The sequence below is a fragment of the Hesperophylax consimilis genome, chromosome 19 (assembly GCF_061612785.1).
Source record: "Hesperophylax consimilis isolate HC1 chromosome 19, BYU_Hcon_1.0, whole genome shotgun sequence".
NCBI lineage: Eukaryota > Metazoa > Arthropoda > Insecta > Trichoptera > Limnephilidae > Hesperophylax > Hesperophylax consimilis.
In genome coordinates, this window is record NC_142854.1 from 26953622 (window position 1) to 26975053 (window position 21432).

Genomic DNA, 21432 nt, shown 5'->3' on the forward strand with positions numbered 1-21432 from the left:
ATAAAATACACGATGTCCGAACACGTGTTCATAAAAGTCCTCACCTTTTTGCATTTCGTCTTGATTATATTATTAAGACCAACGCAGGTGGATAAAACGTGTTCCGATATTATTACCAAATTTACCAATACTTTATCAGGAATCAGGAAGCGGCTTGCAGTCCCGTTTTTAACAGGATGGCTAATAATTTGAAGAAATTTTCAATAAATCAGCATTACTCATTTTTCTCCGTGTTGAAATTTATGAAAAGGTTAATGCAGAACGTATTTTAATTGAATTATGTTTAAGAACATTCTAAGCGAAAAAAATGTGGCATTCATCCAAACAAATAAGCGGGGAAAAAACAGAAGGAACCTTATCGTGATTTATTTTTGGGATATTGTGCCGTGTTGTCATTTCCATGGCTAAATATTAGGTTTTTATTCCAGGATGTCCCGTATAATTATACATATTGATATGATAGTATTTTTTTAAGAAATACCATAATTATGATGCAATGAATTTTAAGAGATACTAGTAAACCAATGAAACTAAATAAAAATTGATCATTTCGTCAGCGGGTCGCGATCGACCCGGGTCGTGTAAAAAGATCGATCGACCCAGCTCTAGCTAGAACCTTTGGGTTGTCCTGGATGCCCTTAGGAAACGCATCCACTCATGTCGATCTAATTAATTTAAATCATTTCCCTCATGATTTAGGCAACAAATTTTTTTTTTTTTTTTTTTCATGATATGAAAAAAATAATATAAAAAAAGCGTGAGGTGTTCGTTTACCGCCCACCGCTAGCTGTAGTTATTAATGTTGGTATGTCATGCGTGTTTGTTGTACTACGTAATAATGTCCCACGCGTGTGCTAACATTGCTAATGCCAAGGTGAAGTGTCGAACCCTGGACTTGGTACGATATATAATCAAGGCTTGGCAGATTCTACAAGTCTTGGAGGCTGCAATGGGAAAGAACAAATGACAGCAAAGACCATAACCAAATGGGTTCTGATTTCTACTGGTAGTGGTATTTTTTTTTTTTACACATGAGGCCTTAAAAGAATTTGCCTCGGGGCCTATCTGTCTCAACTTTGTTGATGCTGTGTGAAGGGTTTTTTTGACGAGAGAAAGGAGAGAAGGAACACTGTAGGAGGGAGGAAACAGAGGCCGGAAAATAATGCAACAGCTTCTGAACTCAAGAACTAGTGTACAATAATGTTGGGTGCTAGTTTGGCGTGTTTCTCGACTATGTACCGGTGCCGAAGGAATCTATGACGCTAATTCCTTGGAGCACCTTCCATTGAAATACTGGTAGAAAATTGATAGCATTCCTACTACACGCTAAACTAAAGTCTAAATGATACAATGCAAAAGGTTTTGTGAATAATTATTCTAAAGAAGATTCTATAATCAATATCGAGAATCGTTTTGTCGAATTATGTATTTGCCAGGGTGAGATTTGACCTCTTCCACGAGTGTTGTCTACTGGTTTTCTGAACCTTGCCATTTTTTCTCAAATTTGCTGGCCATCATATCTGTAAGAAAAGTGTCACAAGTCTTTTACGGGAGATATATTTAACGAGTTAGAATAGCTGTCCGGTATCTCTTTATTATCACTTGCCATCTGAGATAATACATAGTGTTAATTAAATATAGTATATTGACTAACATTCCGCTATCCCAATATCACCGCAAAGCCATAATGTAAGGGCAAAGACATTACACTATCGTGCTCCGATCTTCTTCCAAGCAGGCAGAAAAGTTTTAGATAGAAAATAATTTTTTCAGGGCCTCCTGTGTGGAATAAAAAATATCTTGGTGCATTCTTTATGACGCCAGAGCTCTCGGTTCGAGGGTTTAAAAAACTTACTCTACGTTTTACTCAAATTACCTTCTCCCTACATTTTCAAAATTCAAAATTTTAAAAAAATATTTATAGCACAAAAGGAGTACAAAGGGTTTATAGGTTACATCCTATTTCTTCCAGCTAACCCAATATTATGTTTCTTATACTCTTCTCAGATGTGTTGCAATTGGTATAACTTACGATCCGTTCTAAGCATTGAGATATATATAAATAGAGTCTATTCCTTGCAACGTCAGTGTGAAATATTGTTTCCTTGCGGGAAGTAGGAAGGGGTGTGGCGGCTGTCGATCTCGCCCGAACTCAACGAACGAGTCGATGGTGACTGGCGCGACAATACTTCAGTTTGCATTTCGACATTTTGAAGTTATCGCTTGTAACCGCCTGATTGATGCCCGTGATATCTCACATCGGACAATGATCCGATATGCGTGGCCCATACTTCGAACGCCAAAGCTGGCTCTATCTATACAGGGTGTATCGGCAAGTACCCGACAAACTTTAACCAGCTATTCCTCAGCACATTTGGAGTAAAAAATGTTATGGGCACTTTGCTGTGGGGTAACATTTGTACAACACCCTGTATATAAATTGAGTCTACATCCCTTGCAACGTCAGTGTGAAATATTGTTTCCTTGCAGGAAGTAGGAAGGGGGTGTGGCGGCTGTCGATCTCGCCCGAACGCGAAAGAACTCAACGAATGAGTCGATGGTGACCGGCGCGACTCGTACAATATCTCAGCGTCCATTTCGGCATTTTGAAGTTATCGCTTGTAACCGCCTGATGCCCGTGATATCTCACATCGGACAATGATCTGATATGGGTGACCCATACTTCGAACGCCAAAGCTGGCTCTATCTAAATATCTCGATGGTTCTAAGTATAATAGCTCTTGAAACATCTCGAAATAGAGCGTCGGATCAAATGGAGCGTAACAACAATACAACACAACATTACCATTGTAACCACATGAATAAATCTAACAGTATACATTAAATTACCGGACCGAAGACGGAGGCTGATTACGATTACGATTATCCAAGAAGTATTGTTACGTGTGTAATCGCCTCGTTGGCTGGCGCGAATGTTGGTGCTGTGGCGCTGCAAAATGACCTCCTCTCGCTAATAGTGCATTGTGTCATTCGGGCGCTGCTGCGTGAGGAAACAAATCAGATTAAATCTTTTTTTGTTTTTTTTAATGAGTTTTATTATTCACAATGTACATTTGTTACTTATAAATTGTATTAATTAGCGACCGGTTTCGACACGTTCGTGTCATTAACTAGCTATTTTAAAACTAAATTTTGTAAGTGCAGAAATATGGAGTTTTATTTAGTTTGATTCTTTGGTGGGAGGGGATTTGAGGGAGGGGGAGGGGGTTGAGAAGGAAACGGAGGGAGGAGTCAACATAACGGGGAACATTGTCAATAGAGGTGATTTGCAAGGTGCGATTATTTTATTAACTATATTAATTATTATTTTTTTGATAAATTAATGTTTTTAAAGACAAGATTTTATTTATGCATAGCACAAAGGATAACAATTATTTTTATAAGCAATAATTGTTCGCCTGAAACACTCCACATTGAAAAAATCTCCTGATAAAAAATACATGTTATTAATGTTAGAATGAATGAAGAACATTCTAACATTAATAAATATTTTAATTTGTGCGCATTAGAAACATTAGAAATCAACAAAAAAATTAATTCAAACATTAATATAGTTAATAAAATAATCGCACCTTGCAAATCACCTCTATTGACAATGTTCCCCGTTATGTTGACTCCACCCTCCGTTTCCTTCTCAACCCCCTCCCCCTCCCTCAAATCCCCTCCCACCAAAGAATCAAACTAAATAAAACCCCATATTTCTGCACTTAAAAAATTTAGTTTTAAAATAGCTAGTTAATGACACGAACGTGTCGAAACCGGTCGCTAATTAATAAAATTTATAAGTAACAATTAATGTACATTGTGAATAATAAAACTCATTAAAAAAAAAAAAAAAAAAATGTCTAGAAATTGTTACATAGTGAATGCCAAAGAAATACAAAAAACAGATAAAATCTATTCGAGAATTTTAAAATCATGTATCGCCAAATGCAATATCGTCAATTTACTGCCAGAAGTAATTAAGACTCAGTATGTGAATACGAACGTTAGAGGGAGCGCTCTAATATTTTAAAAAATACGATAATAAATATGCGAAAATGGTGAAAATATTTAATTAACCACGACTCGTTTGAAATAAAGCAAAAATCTCTTGACAAATTCTTAAGTCGCATAAGATACACTGAATTTTTTCGTACCTATAACATATTATGTAACAGAATAAAGAGTGTTTTTAATAATTTTCGGAGCTTACTTTGCGATTTTTTTCTATCTACGGAATATCATTTAATTACCGTTTCGGCATAACAAATTTATCTTCAAAAAGAGCATATATCTTTTAGGAAGTGTTGAAGAGAGATATGTTATAAATCGGTAGTCATCCGGAATGCGGGGGTTAAGGCCATGGACCACGTCGTGTAACATTTGGAATTGGACCGCTAACAATAGCACTCCTTATGTAGATGGCGATAAGGTTTAAATTCCAGCTAAACACCAGCCGCCTGTTTTGATTTATACAAACGTCGCCAAAAAGTGAGTTTTATTTTTATTTTACGCTGGCAAGGAACCTAAAAAAGTTCTAAAGAACTTAATTTGCCCCTCTGAAAAAAAAATTCATTGGTTATTTTATTCCTCAGGTAAATAAGTACTACGTGTAAAAATGTTTTCATATCCATACAGGTATTTGCCATACATAATTATTGAAAAATATTTTTTTCTCGTTCTACCGGTATTACAATGGAAGATGCTCCGAGTCCTGAAACATTATTCTGTAATTGTATTTTTGAGCATCTAATAAATAAATAAAAATAAAATAAATATTAAAATCATAGACAATACGTGTGATATTGCTAATAAGCTTCCGACCTATATAGGATTTTGTTCCAAGCCGTGCTAAGCTCGACACTGCAACCAAGCCTAGCTTGAAATCAATTGATTTATCTGGCCATAGGGATGTTGACGTAACATGATGGTACTACAGGGTTTTCCAATAAGAGGTGTTATTTTGAATAGCCCGCTATTTCGGTAGATGTTACTTTTGAAGCTGTCATTTTTTGACATTTGACAAGTAGAAACTACGCCACTAATAAAAATGGAACGAAACACGCTTCAACAACGCATTGAAATTATTAAAATTCACTTGAGTGAATCAAATGCAAATCATCTTGAGTGATGAGGCCCATTTCCACCTCGGTGGCTTCGTCAACAAGCAAAATTGTCGCATCTGGGACTCGGAAAACCCAAGAGTTATCGTTGAAAAGCCTCTCTATCCTCAACGTGTGACTGTTTGGTGCGGTTTATGGTCCGGCGAAGTCATCAGACCTTACTTTTTCGAAAATGAGGCTGGAGCAACAGTTACGGTGAATGGATTGCGCTATCGAGAGATGATTAATGATTTTTTATGGCCGGAATTGGATGGTATTGATCTGGACAACGTTTACTTTCAACGTTTACAACAACGTGCCACACAAGCAACGAAACCATTGATCTTTTACGATTGAATATCAAAATAACACCTCTTATCGGAAAACCCTGTACATAAGGCATGTCCAAATCATCTCTTATTATTAAAGTTATCGAGTACGAATTCCTTTGTAATATGTTATGAAGAACGTTATCCACGCACTATTATTAACAAATTCTGTTCGGATCTCGGTCACATCTAAAACTGTTCACGCCGATTAAATTCCGACGTTTGGAAAAAAAATAACCGTAAATATTGTTGTTTAAACCAGAAAGAGAAGAGATAATAATCAATCGATCACCATCTCGTAAACAACGGCGATGGATGATGGCGCTCTTCGATAATATTGAGATCAAAACGGGTGTAAGAAATATTGGTCGTGATGCGAAAAATGTGTATTGTGGAATTTTGACGTTTTAAAAAGCGGTTACCCAAATAAGACAAAAATATTATTATCCACAGTGTCCGGAAACTCGCGGTACAAGCCTGCAACTGGTGAATCTGCATCACATACAGATCCCAAAAAAAAACATTTTCGTTTTCTATCTGAGCATGTCGATTTTTATAAATTTATTTTTTATTTATTTTCTTTTATTCGGCATCTTCTTGGAGCAGCTTCGACTTTGACTAATGTGTTTTGCAAAATCAAACATCTTCAGTAATTAAATTCTTTTTTGAAACAACTTCTATTTGTACCGTCGCCCCGGGAACTATTTATTGGATAACCAACACCTCTGCCATAGGTCAACCCAAGTTGTTCGCTACGTTTGGTGACTTATCAGGGGGTGCCCGGGTTCATGGGGGGTTTGTCTAGGTTTTGGCGGCGGATGCATCTCCCAACTGCTGCGTGGCGGGTCGGATCGAGAGGCACTGGTTGGGAAAGGCCTTTCTCCAGCAGAAATCTCCCGACCCATCGTCTTGCACCCAATGGGAGGGATGAATTCGTACGTCCGTCAGTCCACGACACATCAACCCCAGATTTTTTTTTATTTTTTATTATTGATACATTTTTTTTACAATATTTTATATTTCAATTTAGTAATGTTGGCCTCACTGGGTTGTTTACCCGTGCTGAGGCCCCCATGTTATAATTTAAGAATTTATACATTTAAAAAAAAATAAAAGAAAAGAAAAACAACATTAAAATAAAGATAAATTTAAAATAAAAAATAAAGATTAAAAATTAAAATATAATTATAACACTAAAAGAAAAATATCAAAAGAGAATGTAAATCGGCATTTATAATGATATATGTGTTTGTGTGTGTTGTGTGTTTTATTTTTTTTTTTGTGTTGCGTGTATATGTTTTATTCTTTTATGTTATAGTATTTTGGTAATAATGTCTTTTTGTTCTTTAATCCATTTTTTTATTTTGTGTTTGAATTTATTTTTATTTTCCTCAATTTTTGTTTCAAGTGGAAGACTGTTGAATGCTTTAATAGCGTGGTATTTATGGTGTCTTTGTCCAAAGGTAGTGTTTACCGTCGGAGTTTTTATGTTTTCTTTGTACGCTTGTCTGACCGGTCTATTAGTGATATTTTGTGTTTGTTGGGGTTTGTTTTTTTGGTCGAAAATGTAGTTTAGTAGTGTTTTAACATATAATTGGCGTATATCAAGTACGTCACAGCTTTTAAATATTTGGTCTGTGTCGGTTAGTTTATGTTTTTTGAGTATTACCTTTAATATCGTTTTCTGTGCGATTTCTATTTGAGCGATAGCTGCGTTTGTCGCTCCTCCCCAAGCAATTATTCCATATTCTATTATTGATTGGCATAGTGCATAATATATTGTTTTCAATTGTTTTATTTTATATATGTTTCTTATGTTTAGGAAAATGTGTATTGTTCTGAGGAGTCTATTTGTGATTTGTTTGATGTGATGTGTCCATCTAAGATTATGGTCAATTAGGATTCCTAGATACTTTATTTGTTCTGTTTTTTCTAGAGGGGGGCAATCGCAGATGTTGGTGTTTATGCATTCGTGTATTTTTATGGTGTTTGTATTGTTTTTTGGCTGTCCTGTGTTAGTTATGCTGTACGTTGTGAATTTTGTTTTCGATATGTTTAGTGTGAGTGTATTTGAGTCCAACCATTTTTTCACTTGCGTGATTCCTAGATTCGCTATGTTATAAACCTTATTCCAATCCTTAGATTTAAATAATAAAACTGTGTCGTCTGCGTAACTAATTATTTTTCCATCTATTTCCATGCTGCAAAGTTCATTTATGTAAATTATGAAAAGAACGGGCCCTAGTATGCTTCCTTGTGGAACTCCGTGTGTAATCGGCAGTGGTTTGCTAGTATAGTTATTAATTTTGACTTGTTGTGTTCTGTCGCTCATGTAGCTTTTTAATAGTTGTAGTTCTTTGTCTTTGATACCCATATTTTCTAATTTTTTAAAAAGTGTTTTGTGGGATATTGAATCAAAGGCTTTAGCCAAATCTAAATATATCGCTATGCATTTAAACCCTTGATCTAAGTTGCTATGTATATAATCTATTGTACTTGCTAAAGCTTCTTTTGTGCTTCTTTTTTCTCTAAATCCATATTGTTTGTCCGAGATTAATTTGTTTTCTTCCAGGTATTTTATTATTTGGTTTTTTAATAGTCTTTCGAAAATCTTTGATAGAGAGTTTAACAAAGTAATTGGTCTATAGTTAGTTATTTCCATTTTATCTCCGGATTTATACAGATTCCTATCAAACTCTCCTTTATTCCCAGCACTCCCTCGCTTACCTTTCCTTAAACACACCCTACACCCAGCATCCCCTGAGAACTCCTCCTGTATAGAACACGTTAGGTTAGGTAAGAGAGGAGATCGTGAAGCAAGAAAAAATACATTATCAATTTAAAAAAATCATTATTCTTGTTCTACTCTTTCTGTGTAAACTCTACCTAGCCAATAACAACCTGCCAAGACTAATAATGACTTAGTTATGATTTTCTTCGGTTATAAAAATATACTGATTGCCTTTAACTTCAAATAACGTGAACAGCAGCAAGGCATACTACTTCTGTGCGTTTTTATGTCAAAATCGTGCACCAAATATTCTAATTATTAATCTAGTTCTATTACGTACATAATCATGTTAATAATAATACGTGGGTATTATGTAGGAATTAAAGTAATTATTGGCCTTCTCATTCTTTCGTTATTTTTCAATTAAATCAAATCTAAAACCGCCCCCGTGCTTCTTGTACCCAAATAGCAGTGGCGTACTTTGCTAAATGACCAAAGGTAAGTTTAACTAACGAACCAATCATGTATGATCGTGTGAAAAATATGGATTCGCAAATAATATTAAGTTTGCTCGAAGCTTACATTTGAATTATTTCTGATGAACGTATTACTAAAAACTCAAATAATTCTAGAGGGATCTCTACGGATTGAAGTTATTTATATTTAAAATTAATAAAAACAGTACCTTACAATTAAAATATAAATTTTTTATTATTCTTTATTTTGGCTTTCACTCATTAGGGGTGATCTTGCCATACACAATTAACATTTTTCTTATTAATAAATACAACAAATTACAGAATAAAATTGATTACACATCATAAACATAACATAACGTAACATAAATTAACCAAACGAAACATAACATAACATACTTAACATAAACGGTACCGAGCTGGTAACAGTAAAATTATAAAAATAGGAACCTGTGTACAATATAAGTGGGCGCTTTTCGTTATTTAACCAAAGATTTTTCTAAAATTAGAAGCGTTTTTTTTTAAACAGAACTATGAAATTGGCAATCTTATAAACAAACACAGCATATGGGAGTAAACAAATGTGATTATAAAACAAAGATAAACATAACACAAACATACCATGAACATAACATAAACATATCATAACATAACATGACCATAACATATCATAAACATAAACCTACCATAAGCATAACATAGGTATAACATATTTTGTAAAACAGTATAATTTTTTTTTTTCAATTATAAAACATCGAGGGATCCTTCTAAAAACATTTGAGATTTTAGTAACACGTTCATCAGAAATAATTCAAATAAACCCCACGGAAAGATCGATTTTCTAGTACTGCTAGGCCAATTTAGACCGTAGGTACCTCCATTACGCCTGGCCGCGCGGCGGATATGTTTTTACGCGACTTCCTCACTTATGTGGTTAAGATTCCCACTTTATTTTAGAGAATTGCCAAGGAAAATTCAACCGTATCTCTGTTCAATACACGAGGGCCGCGCGACGCATATTTTTGTGCACTCAGAAGATCAAATCAGCAGATTTACATTATGGATACGAAAAAATATTCGTTTGGATAGTGGGGTACTACATAGACATATGAATATTAGTAGACCTGCCCTAAGTGATTAAAAGCGTATTATCCCCACTCCCCATACCGGTTCCATTGGAGCCGGCTGGGCTCGCGTATGGCCTCAAGTGAAATTTGAAAACGTGACGTCATCATTCTTGTGCGAACTATGGTCGAGGCATCATCGGTTCATTTTACGAAATAACACGGCAAAATGTTGACTTGTACTATGAAAACTTGTAAAAATAGATGTGAAAAAGAGAATAAACCCAACTGTCGTATTACATTCCATAAGTAAGCATTATTTTACTTTATTTTAAGCTTATTCACACCGTATTATATGGATCAGTTTTAGAAACATATACTATCACATCACAATGTAGCGATTCTCAAGTGTGCTCATCGTTGTTTACTGGGGTAAGTAAATTATGAAACATTTGTAAAAGTGTCTTAACTAAATACTCTGAAACTAACTACGACTCTGAAAATAGAAGCTGCCTTACTTTGCCGAATTTGGACTTCGCAAATTAGTTCATAACGTGGCGAGTAATTTGCGCTCCCATGTAAAAATGTCTATTCATTCAAAAGCAGATTTTACTTTTAAGAACTAAATGGTGATATTATAATGCGAGATGCCTATTTACTGTCAGATTGATTTATTGACGAATCGCAGTCAGCCTTACCCCCTTCGTTCTTCAACAGTTGATTTTACCCCTCGCCATTATCTTCTCGTCTATTAATTCCTATGTCTGTGGGTTACTACTTTAATAATATAAGCGTGAACTACTAAAAAATTATATTTTCATTAGAAATGTATGAACGCATGCAAGTAAGAAACAGCTTTTAAAATATGCAATTTTATTGCTAAGATTTGACCAAAAAATTCAATCTTTTGACTCGATTTACTCGAAAACTAAATATGAAATCAAAAAAAATTATGTCACAAAATCGATTCCAAATGATGAGATTCACCTGTTTTCAGTTTTACTGCGAGTTTCTGGACACCGTGTTTGTGTCGTACAGGCATATAAATATTATTTAAAAATCCTTAAAAATATTTGCACACCTATCTTCCCAAATCTTCTATATAAATAAAAATTTTAATGTTCGTTTCTACAAAATATTGAATCTCCGAAAATTCTTCACCGATTACTTTGAAATTTTGATACAACATTGCATTCAAATTACGTTTGTATATACATACATTTTATAGATGTCACCTGTGACAGGTTAACACATGCTTTTTTTAAAAACAGTGTTGAATGCAATTTTTTCGTTATCTGTACAGACAGGCTAGTAATAAATAAAAAAAAATCCTTAAGAGGAAGTTACAAGCCAAAAATGTGTATATTCCTGGTATACCTTATATAGTAGGTAATAGGCATTAAAATCGCTTGACAAACGGAGTCAGAAACGTTCGATTTCAAGCACAAAACTGGTTTTTATTTATTTTGTAAATAATTTTATAAGAAAGCAAAAAAGTTAATCAAGTGAAACTGTCACAGATAATCTTAGCTATAATACTGTATTTTTTTAAAGTTATGTTATAGTATGTATTCTACTCAAGCGAAACGATAGGAAAACCTTCAATTTATCTAAAGCATATTATTTGGTATTCATAATGTACACCAATTCGTTATAAAGATTAACCAAAATAGTGAGTTAGCATTAAGGCGATGTCATACGTAGTAATTCAAAATCATGTGTTTTTGGTTTGAAAATTTGGTCGCATAGAAATGTTTCAGATGCTTTAAATAAATACCGCGAGTATAATACATCTTGGCTTTTGAAATAATCGAGTTTTTTTTTTACATAAGTCTTTTTATAAGCCCAGAAAAAAACTAATTTATAAGGCCTATGAAAACTGCTTTAAAGATCAAAATCTCCTACTTACGAACCCATTTTCGGTTATGATTTTATTGTATAATGTGGCAAATTAAGTTATTTATAAAATGATCGAAAAAAAATTAAATATTTATGCCTGAACATCCACAAAATAAAATAAAAGGCACTTTTTGGCCATGTTTTTTTCTTGCATAAATCAAAACAGGTGGATGGTGCTAAGCGGGAATTTAAACCGTATCGCCATCTACGTAAGGGTTGTTATTGAAAGCGGCTCAATTTTAAATATTACACAACGTAGTGCATCGCCTTAAGGCGAATATAAACGCCAAACATATTTGGGTTTCTACCCCTTCCAACAGAATATAAAATGTGCACATTTTTTGTTACTTTTCTGCACGAGACAAGTAATTGCAGTAGCCGCGTACTATGTACCTGCTATACGTAGGAAGCGCCCGACCAGGCCTCCCCGTTCGCCAAGGCTTCCGTATACCTACTAATACCTTTTTAACTGGTGGACGATTACTATCAATCTTATTTTGACAACAGCGGCAGAGCTATAGCTGCCGGATGGACTCAAACTGTGGGGATATTAGTGATTAATATAATAATTAATATTTTTTATTTTTTAATAACTGTATATTTTTTATTGATTTTTATTATTTGTATGCATTATTAAAACATATAAAATATTTGTTAATAATACGTTACATTGAAATGTCACTTACATATATTATTTAAAAAAAAAAATTAAATTCACTTTTATCAAATTTATGTTGCTAATATATTTTTTAAATTCAATTTACAAATAATTTTTGAAGAACAATCAAATTACCAAACAAATATCCAGTATTAGAAATTATCAAGGAACAATTCTTAAGTTCTTTTTTCTAAAAATAGTGCATGAGTATATAATTCTACATGCATGTTAATTGTAGCAACTACTAAATATATAATCTAATATCAACTTGTGATAGTACTCCCTCTCTAATCACGATCATTTCTCAACTAGGGAGGTATTATTACCACTAATTAGAACATATTAGCTTTACATGCATTTAAAAAAAATGTACTTATACCTGCTTTTATTATAATGTAAAAAAATTGGAAAAACAAAAAATACTTATATTGTGAATTTATATAGCATATTCATAAACCTAAAATTTCTCAAATGATATAACATTCTCAATATCAATAGAGTTGAAATCAGGAACAATTGTTGATGACACATCGTCTGTAATTATGCCATTTTGTAACTCCATTGATGATGATTGCGTTATAGGCGTAATTTCTACAACATCACACGGATCTGGTATTTTTTCTGAATATGTTAATTTACGCTTTGTTGGAGGTTGAGAGAGTGTTTTTTTTTAGTTTGTCATTGATTGCATCGACTATAAAAGGAGGATTCCTAATTGGCATATTCCTGTTCTTTCTTGGATCAATAATTTCAGGAAGTAAGCAATGTAAATAAAATCGGTCCAATTTGGGTTCCATTTTTATTTTCCAGAAATCGTCGTCTTTATAAATATATTCAGTTTTTAAAGGATATTTCCGTCCACTCCATACAACAAATAAACAGACATTTTTTTCCGTAATGCGAAGTTGCCCTTGAACCTGAAAATACCAATCATGATTTGTATTTATGCTCATACTTCCATCTTTGTTTGTCCTACAAAAAGTAACTTTCTTCTCTTGAATAGCTCTTTCTAAGCCAAGTTTGAAGGACGTTAAAGGACATTTTACTTCTACTAGCATATCGCCGCTAAGACCGTCCGGAGAAGCTCCTAGAAATGGAAATTCCTTGTCAATAAATAGCCCACACGGTTGAATTTCAATATCGTGTTCAACGCTAGCCTGATGTAAAGCTTCTTTCTCATATTTTCTTCCGTGACTTATTGAATATACATGAGAGATATTGACTTTGTACAGCAACGATTTTACAAGAGCTGCACAGCTTATATTGTCTCTTCTACGTACAACTTTTCCAAATGAAGATGCTGTGATCATTTTACGTAGCAACTCCATCCATTCACTGCAGTTACTCTGTAAAATTGTTTCCCGTTCTATTTTATTCCTATCTTTTTGTTTTTCTCTCAACTCATCCAAAAGTATTTCTTTCTCCGCCTCGAAAATAGATTCAGGAATATCTGGTTTTATGCAGAACTCTCCATACTCAGCATCTTTTCGATTCATGTGTCGCTGAATTCGATTTTTCTTACGAAAATATCGCAAAGTAAGACGACATTTTTTGTTTTATTCCCCATCTTCAATAAATTATGGACCTGTAAAAACGCATTATTAGTCAACATAAATGCAAACGGAAAGCATTTTTCCGTAAGAAGTAAGTCATTAATTTTGTGAAATAATGAATAAAACTATACATTCAAAAGTATTTTGAGATAAAAAAGTACAATATTTGGGCCATGAATAATAACAATATAATAACAAAACTCCCTCACCGTTTGAGAACTAATAATACTCGTAACCAGAGTGTATATTATTACTCTAAACTCGTAACCAAAATAATGCCGACAAGAAAAAACTGTCGAAAAAACTGTCACCAACCGACTTCCGTTCCGTGCCACGTTCCGCGGACTTCTGTACAGATGCTAGAATGTTTGCGTCTTATATCACCATGAATAGAGGCGACAATTGCTTAACCAGTGGAGTCTGGCTAAATTTGACGTAAGCGCCAAAGTGAGTTTTATTTATTTGTTGAATATTTTTATATGAATGAAAAAAAGTTAGTCAATAATAATTATAAAAAATAATCTTAGCCATAAAACGGTATTTTTTTAAAGGTGTTTCTTATATGAGTTCTTAGTTACCTCAAGAAAAAACAAAATTATCAGTGGTTTACGTTTATATTTTTTGTAACGCAACCAATAATTTTATTCCAATTCCGATCAATAATAAAGAAAGAAAAAGCTTCAATTTATGCATAATATATTTTTTGGCATTCATAGTGTATACCGATTCGTAGCAAAGATTAATCTAAATAGTGATTTAGCATTTACCTTCGCCTTAAGCTTCGCCTTAATCCGTTTTTATGTAGGAAACGAGGGCGATTCACGTTCTTTTGGACTTTGCCTATGGCTAGCGTTCGCTAACGATAGCCGTCGGCTGTAAGGAAAGGATTTTTTTAGCCTGTAAGGTCAACCTTAAACACATGTGCGACCGTTAAGCGATTCACGATCCTTACAGGCTTGGTTTCGGAGAGACCTAGTAAAAAAATCCTGAGCAAGAGTGGTTAAGAGATGTTAAGAGATTGCTTGAAAACAAAGATATATCGAATATAATCTATTGACGCAAGGTTTATAAACAAAACTTCTTAAAACATTCACTTTATATTATAATGCATTTTAACCACATCTTATTTTATTTTTAAACATCATAATAAAGCCGTTTATCTAAGATTTACGTTTTGTATATAGGTACCCTACGTAGCTATATAGTTAGAACTTTGTTATCAATTCACTCCGCGCCAGATTACCGCCATCTTAGCCGCCATTGCATATTTACGTCAAGTCTCAACAGTCAACAACAAGCAAACAAGTTAGTTTGAGCATTCAGTAATAGCGGCACAGTTAGTCTTGTTGATATTTTTCATAAAAAATTGGAATGAGGTAAGTTAATATTCTATGTAATGTAATTAAAAGCATATAAATGACTCAAAACGGAATTGACAACGATTTTATCGGTCTACAAAAGATAAATTGAGGTTAGAAATTTTTAAAACTCAAGTATAAGGCTAGACAGTTATTGTATTATTATTTTTTAGCTTTTGTGTTTAGAACCTAAGAAAAGTGTGTACTTAATTAAATAATATGTCGTTGCATTATCTTTCAGTTTATCCGTAAATAAAATTATACGGTCCGCGCGTACTTCGGCGGCGCAGTATATGATGATGGCAGATGCCATGATTTTAGAGCCAGCATTTGCAGCCAACAAATTTGTAGGAAAAAATGGAAAGGACGCTCTAGCTGCATTTTGGTTAAACCTTACCATAACATTAAATAATGCTGGTCCACAAAAAACAACAACACAATGGCAAAAAGTAAGATTCTATCAATGCAGAATAGTACTTGTCAATTTTGTAGTGTATTTGATTTGTGTACTGTAATGTAATATTCGTTTCAGGTGTGGACCGCATTAAAGTCCAATGTGAGGTCAAAGGTATCCAAAATGCGGAGAGAGAACCTGCAGACTGGGAATGTATCGGCCGGATGTTCACTGACTGCGTTAGAGGAGAAGGTCCTAAGTCTGATGGGCAATTTGATTGTCGACGGACTCAGTGTGCCCGACAACCTTCCGACTGACGACGTAAGTATTTTATTCATTTGTAAAGGCCCTTAGCCCCACTTGTTTTGCTAGTTTACATAATGTGTGAATAAAGAAATTTCATACGATACTTTGTTGACATGTTCATTTCTTTAACAGAGATCTCTTCTCGCACTGATGGAGGATGACGCTGATGGTACTGGTGGTGTGCGGGGAGAGTTTTTGAACCCCGTGGCCTCCCCTCCTACCTCGCCGACCTCTCCTCGCGCAGTGGACAACTCCATGCATTTCCCAGACTGTAATCCCCATGCATCAACCCAGAGTCCTCGATTGGTAGCAGGTAATTCTTTATACAATGTCAAGTAAAATCACGCCCATAACATGAATTAGATATACATATGAATAGTTTAATTCATTTATATACACATAAATTCTATTTTACAAAATTCAAATGATCAAATATTAAAATTATTACAGACATCAACTACATTGAGTTAAATGTTTCAGAAATTGTGGTAGAGATACCCAACATTAGTGGTGATGCGCAGGAAGAGTTGGTGGCTAGCCCTTTACCTCCGACCACTCCTCGCACAGTGGACCGACCTCCCCTTCCCCCCCCACATGCATCAACGCAGCGACCGAGGAGGAGAACTCGAAATGTAGCAGGTAATTAATACCTATAATAACAACAAATATGTTCACATCCATCGAATGTAAGTACACAGCATATGATTGTGTACATGGAGTAGATAAAAATATCAAAAGTTTTATTCATTTATGTACATATAAATTCTGTTTTATAGAAATTGAAAGATCAAGTGTTAAAATTACGTCAATTATATTGAGTTATTCAATTTTTCAGATCAAAATGAGACCAGAGCAGCTGCTTTTCAGAAACTGATGGATCAGCAGAATTGTGTCATATCGGTGAGGAAAACTGACTTAACTTTTTTTTTTAAAGTATATTTTTATTTAGTTATAAAATGTGTGTACATCAATCTAGTATATTAATTAACCTTATTCTAAAACTACTATTTTTCTTTTTTTCACTTACATACTTACTAAAATTTGGACTTCACAACATTTAGACATAACCCACGAAAAACTGCAGGACTTCTAGCTTCCTTAACATTTACCGGGAGTTCATTGAACATTTTAAAATGTTTATAATAAATATTGTTTAATGTTCCCGATAAATTAGTGTTAGGAAGCCTAAAGTCTTTACAGCTTCGATACGACCTACGATAGCTATGGACTGTACTATTTATCTTACACTATTCGTCATATAGTCTGGCAACATTTTATTTTTTTAACTTATAAATAAATACCAGAGAATTATATACTAAACATTGCCAAACACTAAGGATGTTGAGTTGGCGTTATTATGTTGACTTGGCATTACTATTGCATATTATGTGTGGCCTTCTTATTCCTATTTAGTAAATTGATTACATTTCAAGTTTGAATAATTTTTTTTTACAGAAACTCGCAGATGCACAAACGAGGTCAACCACGACGGTGGAGAATTTTTTAATGGGGATTGAGGCGAGAATAATGGAAGAGAAGATAAGAAAAAGGGAATGGCAAGAGATGATGAGAGAAAGAGACAGGGAATGGCAAGAGAGGATGAGAGAAAGAGACAGGGAATGGCAAGAGAGGATGAGAGAAAGAGACAGGGAAGAGAGAGCACAACAGTTCATGCAGCTTACATTATTATTAAAGAGACTAGTAGAGAAGAAGTAAGTAGAAAGACACAAACATTTTTAGCTGTTTTTGTAAAGGTCGTTTTTCAGTCTCACTCTTAACTCTTTATTTATTATTTTAAATAATTGATAACATATCATAAAGTGTTAATTTTGTTATGATAACAAATGTTTTATTATCTTCCTTTTTACGTAATAAGTAAATATAATGATATCCTTACTGGAATCTCCCGTGCTGAGGATTTCTGTGTATATATTATTATGTAATGTTTTTGTAGTGCAATTGTGTTGTTTTTATTTTCTACTTCTGATCTCTATGTTTTCTTTTCATTCGAGTTATGTATATTATGTATTTGTGTAATTTTTTGTAAAGGTGGGTTTTCAGTCTTACTCTTAACTGTATAATTGTTTTAAATAATTGATAACATATCATAAAATGTTAATGTTATAATAACAAATGTTTTATTATCTTCCTTTTTAAGTAATAAGTAGAGATAATGATATCCTTACTGAAATCTCCCGTGCTGAGGATATTATGTAACGTTTTTTTAGTACAATTGAGTTGTTTTTGTTTTCTACTTCTGATCTCTCTATGTTTTCTTTTTATTTGAGATTATGTATTTGTATAATGTTGTGTAAATACATATAAAATAAAAACAATATAAAAATAAAAAGTGGTGTTTAATTTATGTAAGGTATTTATTTTTTTTAAATTTGTGGGCATCTAGCCACTATTATATTTACAATTCTTCTGTAACTACTCATGGTGCTCTACTGAAGAGGACACATGGGTGACTCTTCGCATCCCGGTACAATTGGATTTACTAGCATTCATCTTTGTCGTGACAAACGTTAACGGCATACAAGTGCTTCCACCAAAAACGAGGTGAACGGAGCGGACCGAGTACATAATGCATACAATGGTTGATAATAGATACAATAGTTGTTTTGATATAATGGTTTTGTATTAGGGCAATTCACCCCAAATAGAGTGCTTTGTAGATGCAATTGGTGGTAATATTGATTTTAAATAGTTTATATTTTTTTTAAAACTATAGTTACATTGAAGAAACAAACTTGTTTACAAATAATACAGAAAATGAGAGTAAACAAACAAAGACAATTCTCGAAGAGTGTCTAACCTAAACAGTACATAGCTGGTATTTAATTTTGAATATCTCAAATTTATGAAATAATAACATGTATAACAATTTATGAAATAATAATTGTAAACGTTCTTAGTCATTTAAAAAAAAATAATATTATGAAAGATAGTTTTTTCTTTTTAAACAAAATTGTGGTTACGTGAAATAAGCAAACTTACATTAACAATGCAGCAAAAGAGGGAAGGCACATACACATGATTAAAAAGAGTTCTAACGTAAATGACACTTGTATGAAAAGAATGTATTTTGTCATGATTTAAATTTGAGAAATCAGCGCTGTTAATGTGTAAAGTGAGAAGTGATTATCTGATTTCTGACACGTCTTCCTTCAGCAAGACGTGTCCTCGGAAGTTCGTGGTCTTCTGCAATGGGTAATGGGTTATCTATTTCAGGCATTACCTGATCTATCTCAAGGTCCATTCTACTCATCCTCCGCAGATTGTGCAATACGACACACGAGTTGATGATGTGGCACGCTCGTACAGGTTCGTACATTAAAATACGCTGGGCCGATAGACATCTCCAAGTCCCTTTTAAAACACCAAAACATCTTTCCACAGCTGACCGAGCTTTGCAGTGTGCGTCCGTATATCGCTTTTCACTTTCAATGGCTGAATTGGGAATAGGTGTCATCAACCATGGTTCTAAAGGGTAGCCCGAATCTCCTGTTAAGTACAAATTTATTGAAATGAATAATATAAGTTGTGTTGTTTTAATCAATATCTATGAATAGAATATAATGTTTTCTATTATATGTCGAGAGAATACAATATAAATTGTTATGTACTTGCTTCTATTGAAAAATCATCAATAAAAACACAAAATGTGGGTTTTGTAATTTAAGTATTGTCAATAAAACAATTATTTTTACCTAAGAGCCATGTTTTTCTTTCTCCTCTTTCATGCCAGAGCTCCATGATTCGTCGAGCTGGACAATTGGCCCAAATCTGGCTATCGTGCCGCGTACCAGGATATCGTGCATTTACATCTAAAATGACCAAGTTTGGATCACAAATCTGAAATATTAATTTTTTATTATAATATCATATAGGACTTTCTTGTGCATATTAAATTACACAAAGAATGATCCAAATCACGAGCTCACCATTTGCACATTTAAGGAGTGATATCCATGATGATTAAAATAGACGTTTTCCTGTTCTGCAGGAGCAATGATGGAAATGTGAGTGCAGTCAATGGCTCCTATACATCCAGGGAAAGGATTGTCTAAATTTTTATAAAATTAGCGACCGGTTTCGACACGTCCGTGTCATTAACTAGCTATTTTAAAACTTATAAGTTAAGAACTTATAAGTTATAGCTATTTTAAAACTTATAACTCATAAGTTAATGACACGGACGTGTCGAAACCGGTCGCTAATTTTATAAAAATTTATACGTAACAAATGTACATTGTGAATTAATAAAACTCATTAAAAACAAAAAATGTCTAGAAATTGTTACATAGTGAATGCCAAAGAAATACAAAAAAGGATTGTCTGCCTGATGAAAGATTTGCCTGACTTTTTGCCTATCTGCGGCAGTCGTCGGAAATTTAACCCATTGCTTTTGTAATGTTTGGCTGATAGCCGATGAAACATTTGATATGCATCGGCTAACAGACGACTGACTTACTGCCAAGCCGTACTCGTGGCCTATACCTCGCTGATAAGACCCCACCGCGTAGAACCTTACGGCAGTAAGTACCTGTGTAAGATTCAACCATTAATACCGTACCTTCTTTTTCATACATTATAATATACATATTCATGTTAATTAAATGTAGCACCCACCTTTTTTGTGTATTAGGTACAGACTGTGTGTCCATTTACAATACACATTTAACATAAACTACAAAATATTATATACCTAACATAGATTAATTAAATTAAATTACCTGCGATTGAACAGACAATCCATGCATTCTTTTCGGTTGTAGGGTGGGGGATAAAGATTCTATGAGGAAATAGCCAATTTCCTTTGAAATTCTGAATAAATTTATAAATTCTGTGTTCCCTATTTCCATCGGATTTTGCGCATCTCGCAGAATCCTAAATGGAATTCGTGCCCAATTTTCTTCATTCAAATGTACGATTTCCATGGCTAAAAATCCTGCAGCCATTTTATCTGCAAATTATTATGATTATTATTTATCAGAAAATCCTCAATGGTAAATTATTATAGGTATATCGCACATAAAAAGTGAAGTTTATTGTATTTATCATATTTCTGACATATCGGTATTTTGGCAGGTTGCATACCTACTTTGAAACATCACAATTACGTTAATTCGAATCATTTAATAGCGTTTATAAGCGACAATTAACTCAAAAATCATGTTTACAGTCAATACTTACGATAATATTAAGTTTTCTCGTGTTAAAACCACTTAAATATGGAAAACTAAATAAAAAAACGTATCACAGTAAAACAAATCCTTTGTCAAATGACAGCCGCGGTCAGCCATTGACATCTCAAAGACAGGTCCCGAGCTCTCCTTACGGTGCGTTGGCCAACGCTAGCGTTATGTTTCAAAATGTAAGGAATATGCCGGTTATCGACTGTCACTGGGAGAACGAGAATCGCATTTCACGAAATATTCGAAGGTAAGGATAAATTTGAAGGCGAGGTTACTTTTGGTGTCCTTAAAAAGAACGTGAATCGCCCTCCTGACCCCTGTATTTTTATCAAACGCGTGGTCTGTTTCAATGAGATGG

General features: G+C 33.9%; 2 protein-coding genes and 1 long non-coding RNA gene across 5 annotated transcripts in view; 2 read left to right on the plus strand and 1 right to left on the minus strand.

Annotated features, from left to right (window-relative positions):
• The window catches only part of Cip4 (formin-binding protein 1-like Cip4), a 287732-nt gene that overhangs the window by 123364 nt on the left and 142936 nt on the right, over positions 1–21432 (plus strand). The gene's annotated exons all lie outside the window — the stretch shown is intronic.
• Positions 15093–17735, plus strand: LOC149415052 (uncharacterized). Its single transcript, XM_089643346.1, has 7 exons — positions 15093–15191; positions 15415–15622; positions 15706–15888; positions 16006–16186; positions 16354–16512; positions 16709–16773; positions 17329–17735. The coding sequence occupies exons 1-7, from the start codon at positions 15187–15189 to the stop codon at positions 17587–17589; spliced, it is 1062 nt and encodes a 353-aa protein (XP_089499472.1). The 5' UTR covers positions 15093–15186; the 3' UTR covers positions 17590–17735.
• On the minus strand, positions 20288–21349 carry LOC149415053 (uncharacterized). The gene is made up of 3 exons (XR_016303918.1): positions 21073–21349; positions 20613–20842; positions 20288–20422 (listed from the first exon to the last, which is right to left on the minus strand). It is a non-coding gene; the product is annotated as an uncharacterized LOC149415053 (long non-coding RNA).

What these genes read in the sequence shown, in the direction of transcription:
- LOC149415052 (XM_089643346.1), top strand. An exon ending in ACAACCTTCCGACTGACGAC is followed by an intron (nt 15,889 to 16,005) that starts GTAAGTATTTTA and finishes TTTCTTTAACAG; the next exon opens with AGATCTCTTCTCGCACTGAT. An exon ending in AGCAGAATTGTGTCATATCG is followed by an intron (nt 16,774 to 17,328) that starts GTGAGGAAAACT and finishes TTTTTTTTACAG; the next exon opens with AAACTCGCAGATGCACAAAC.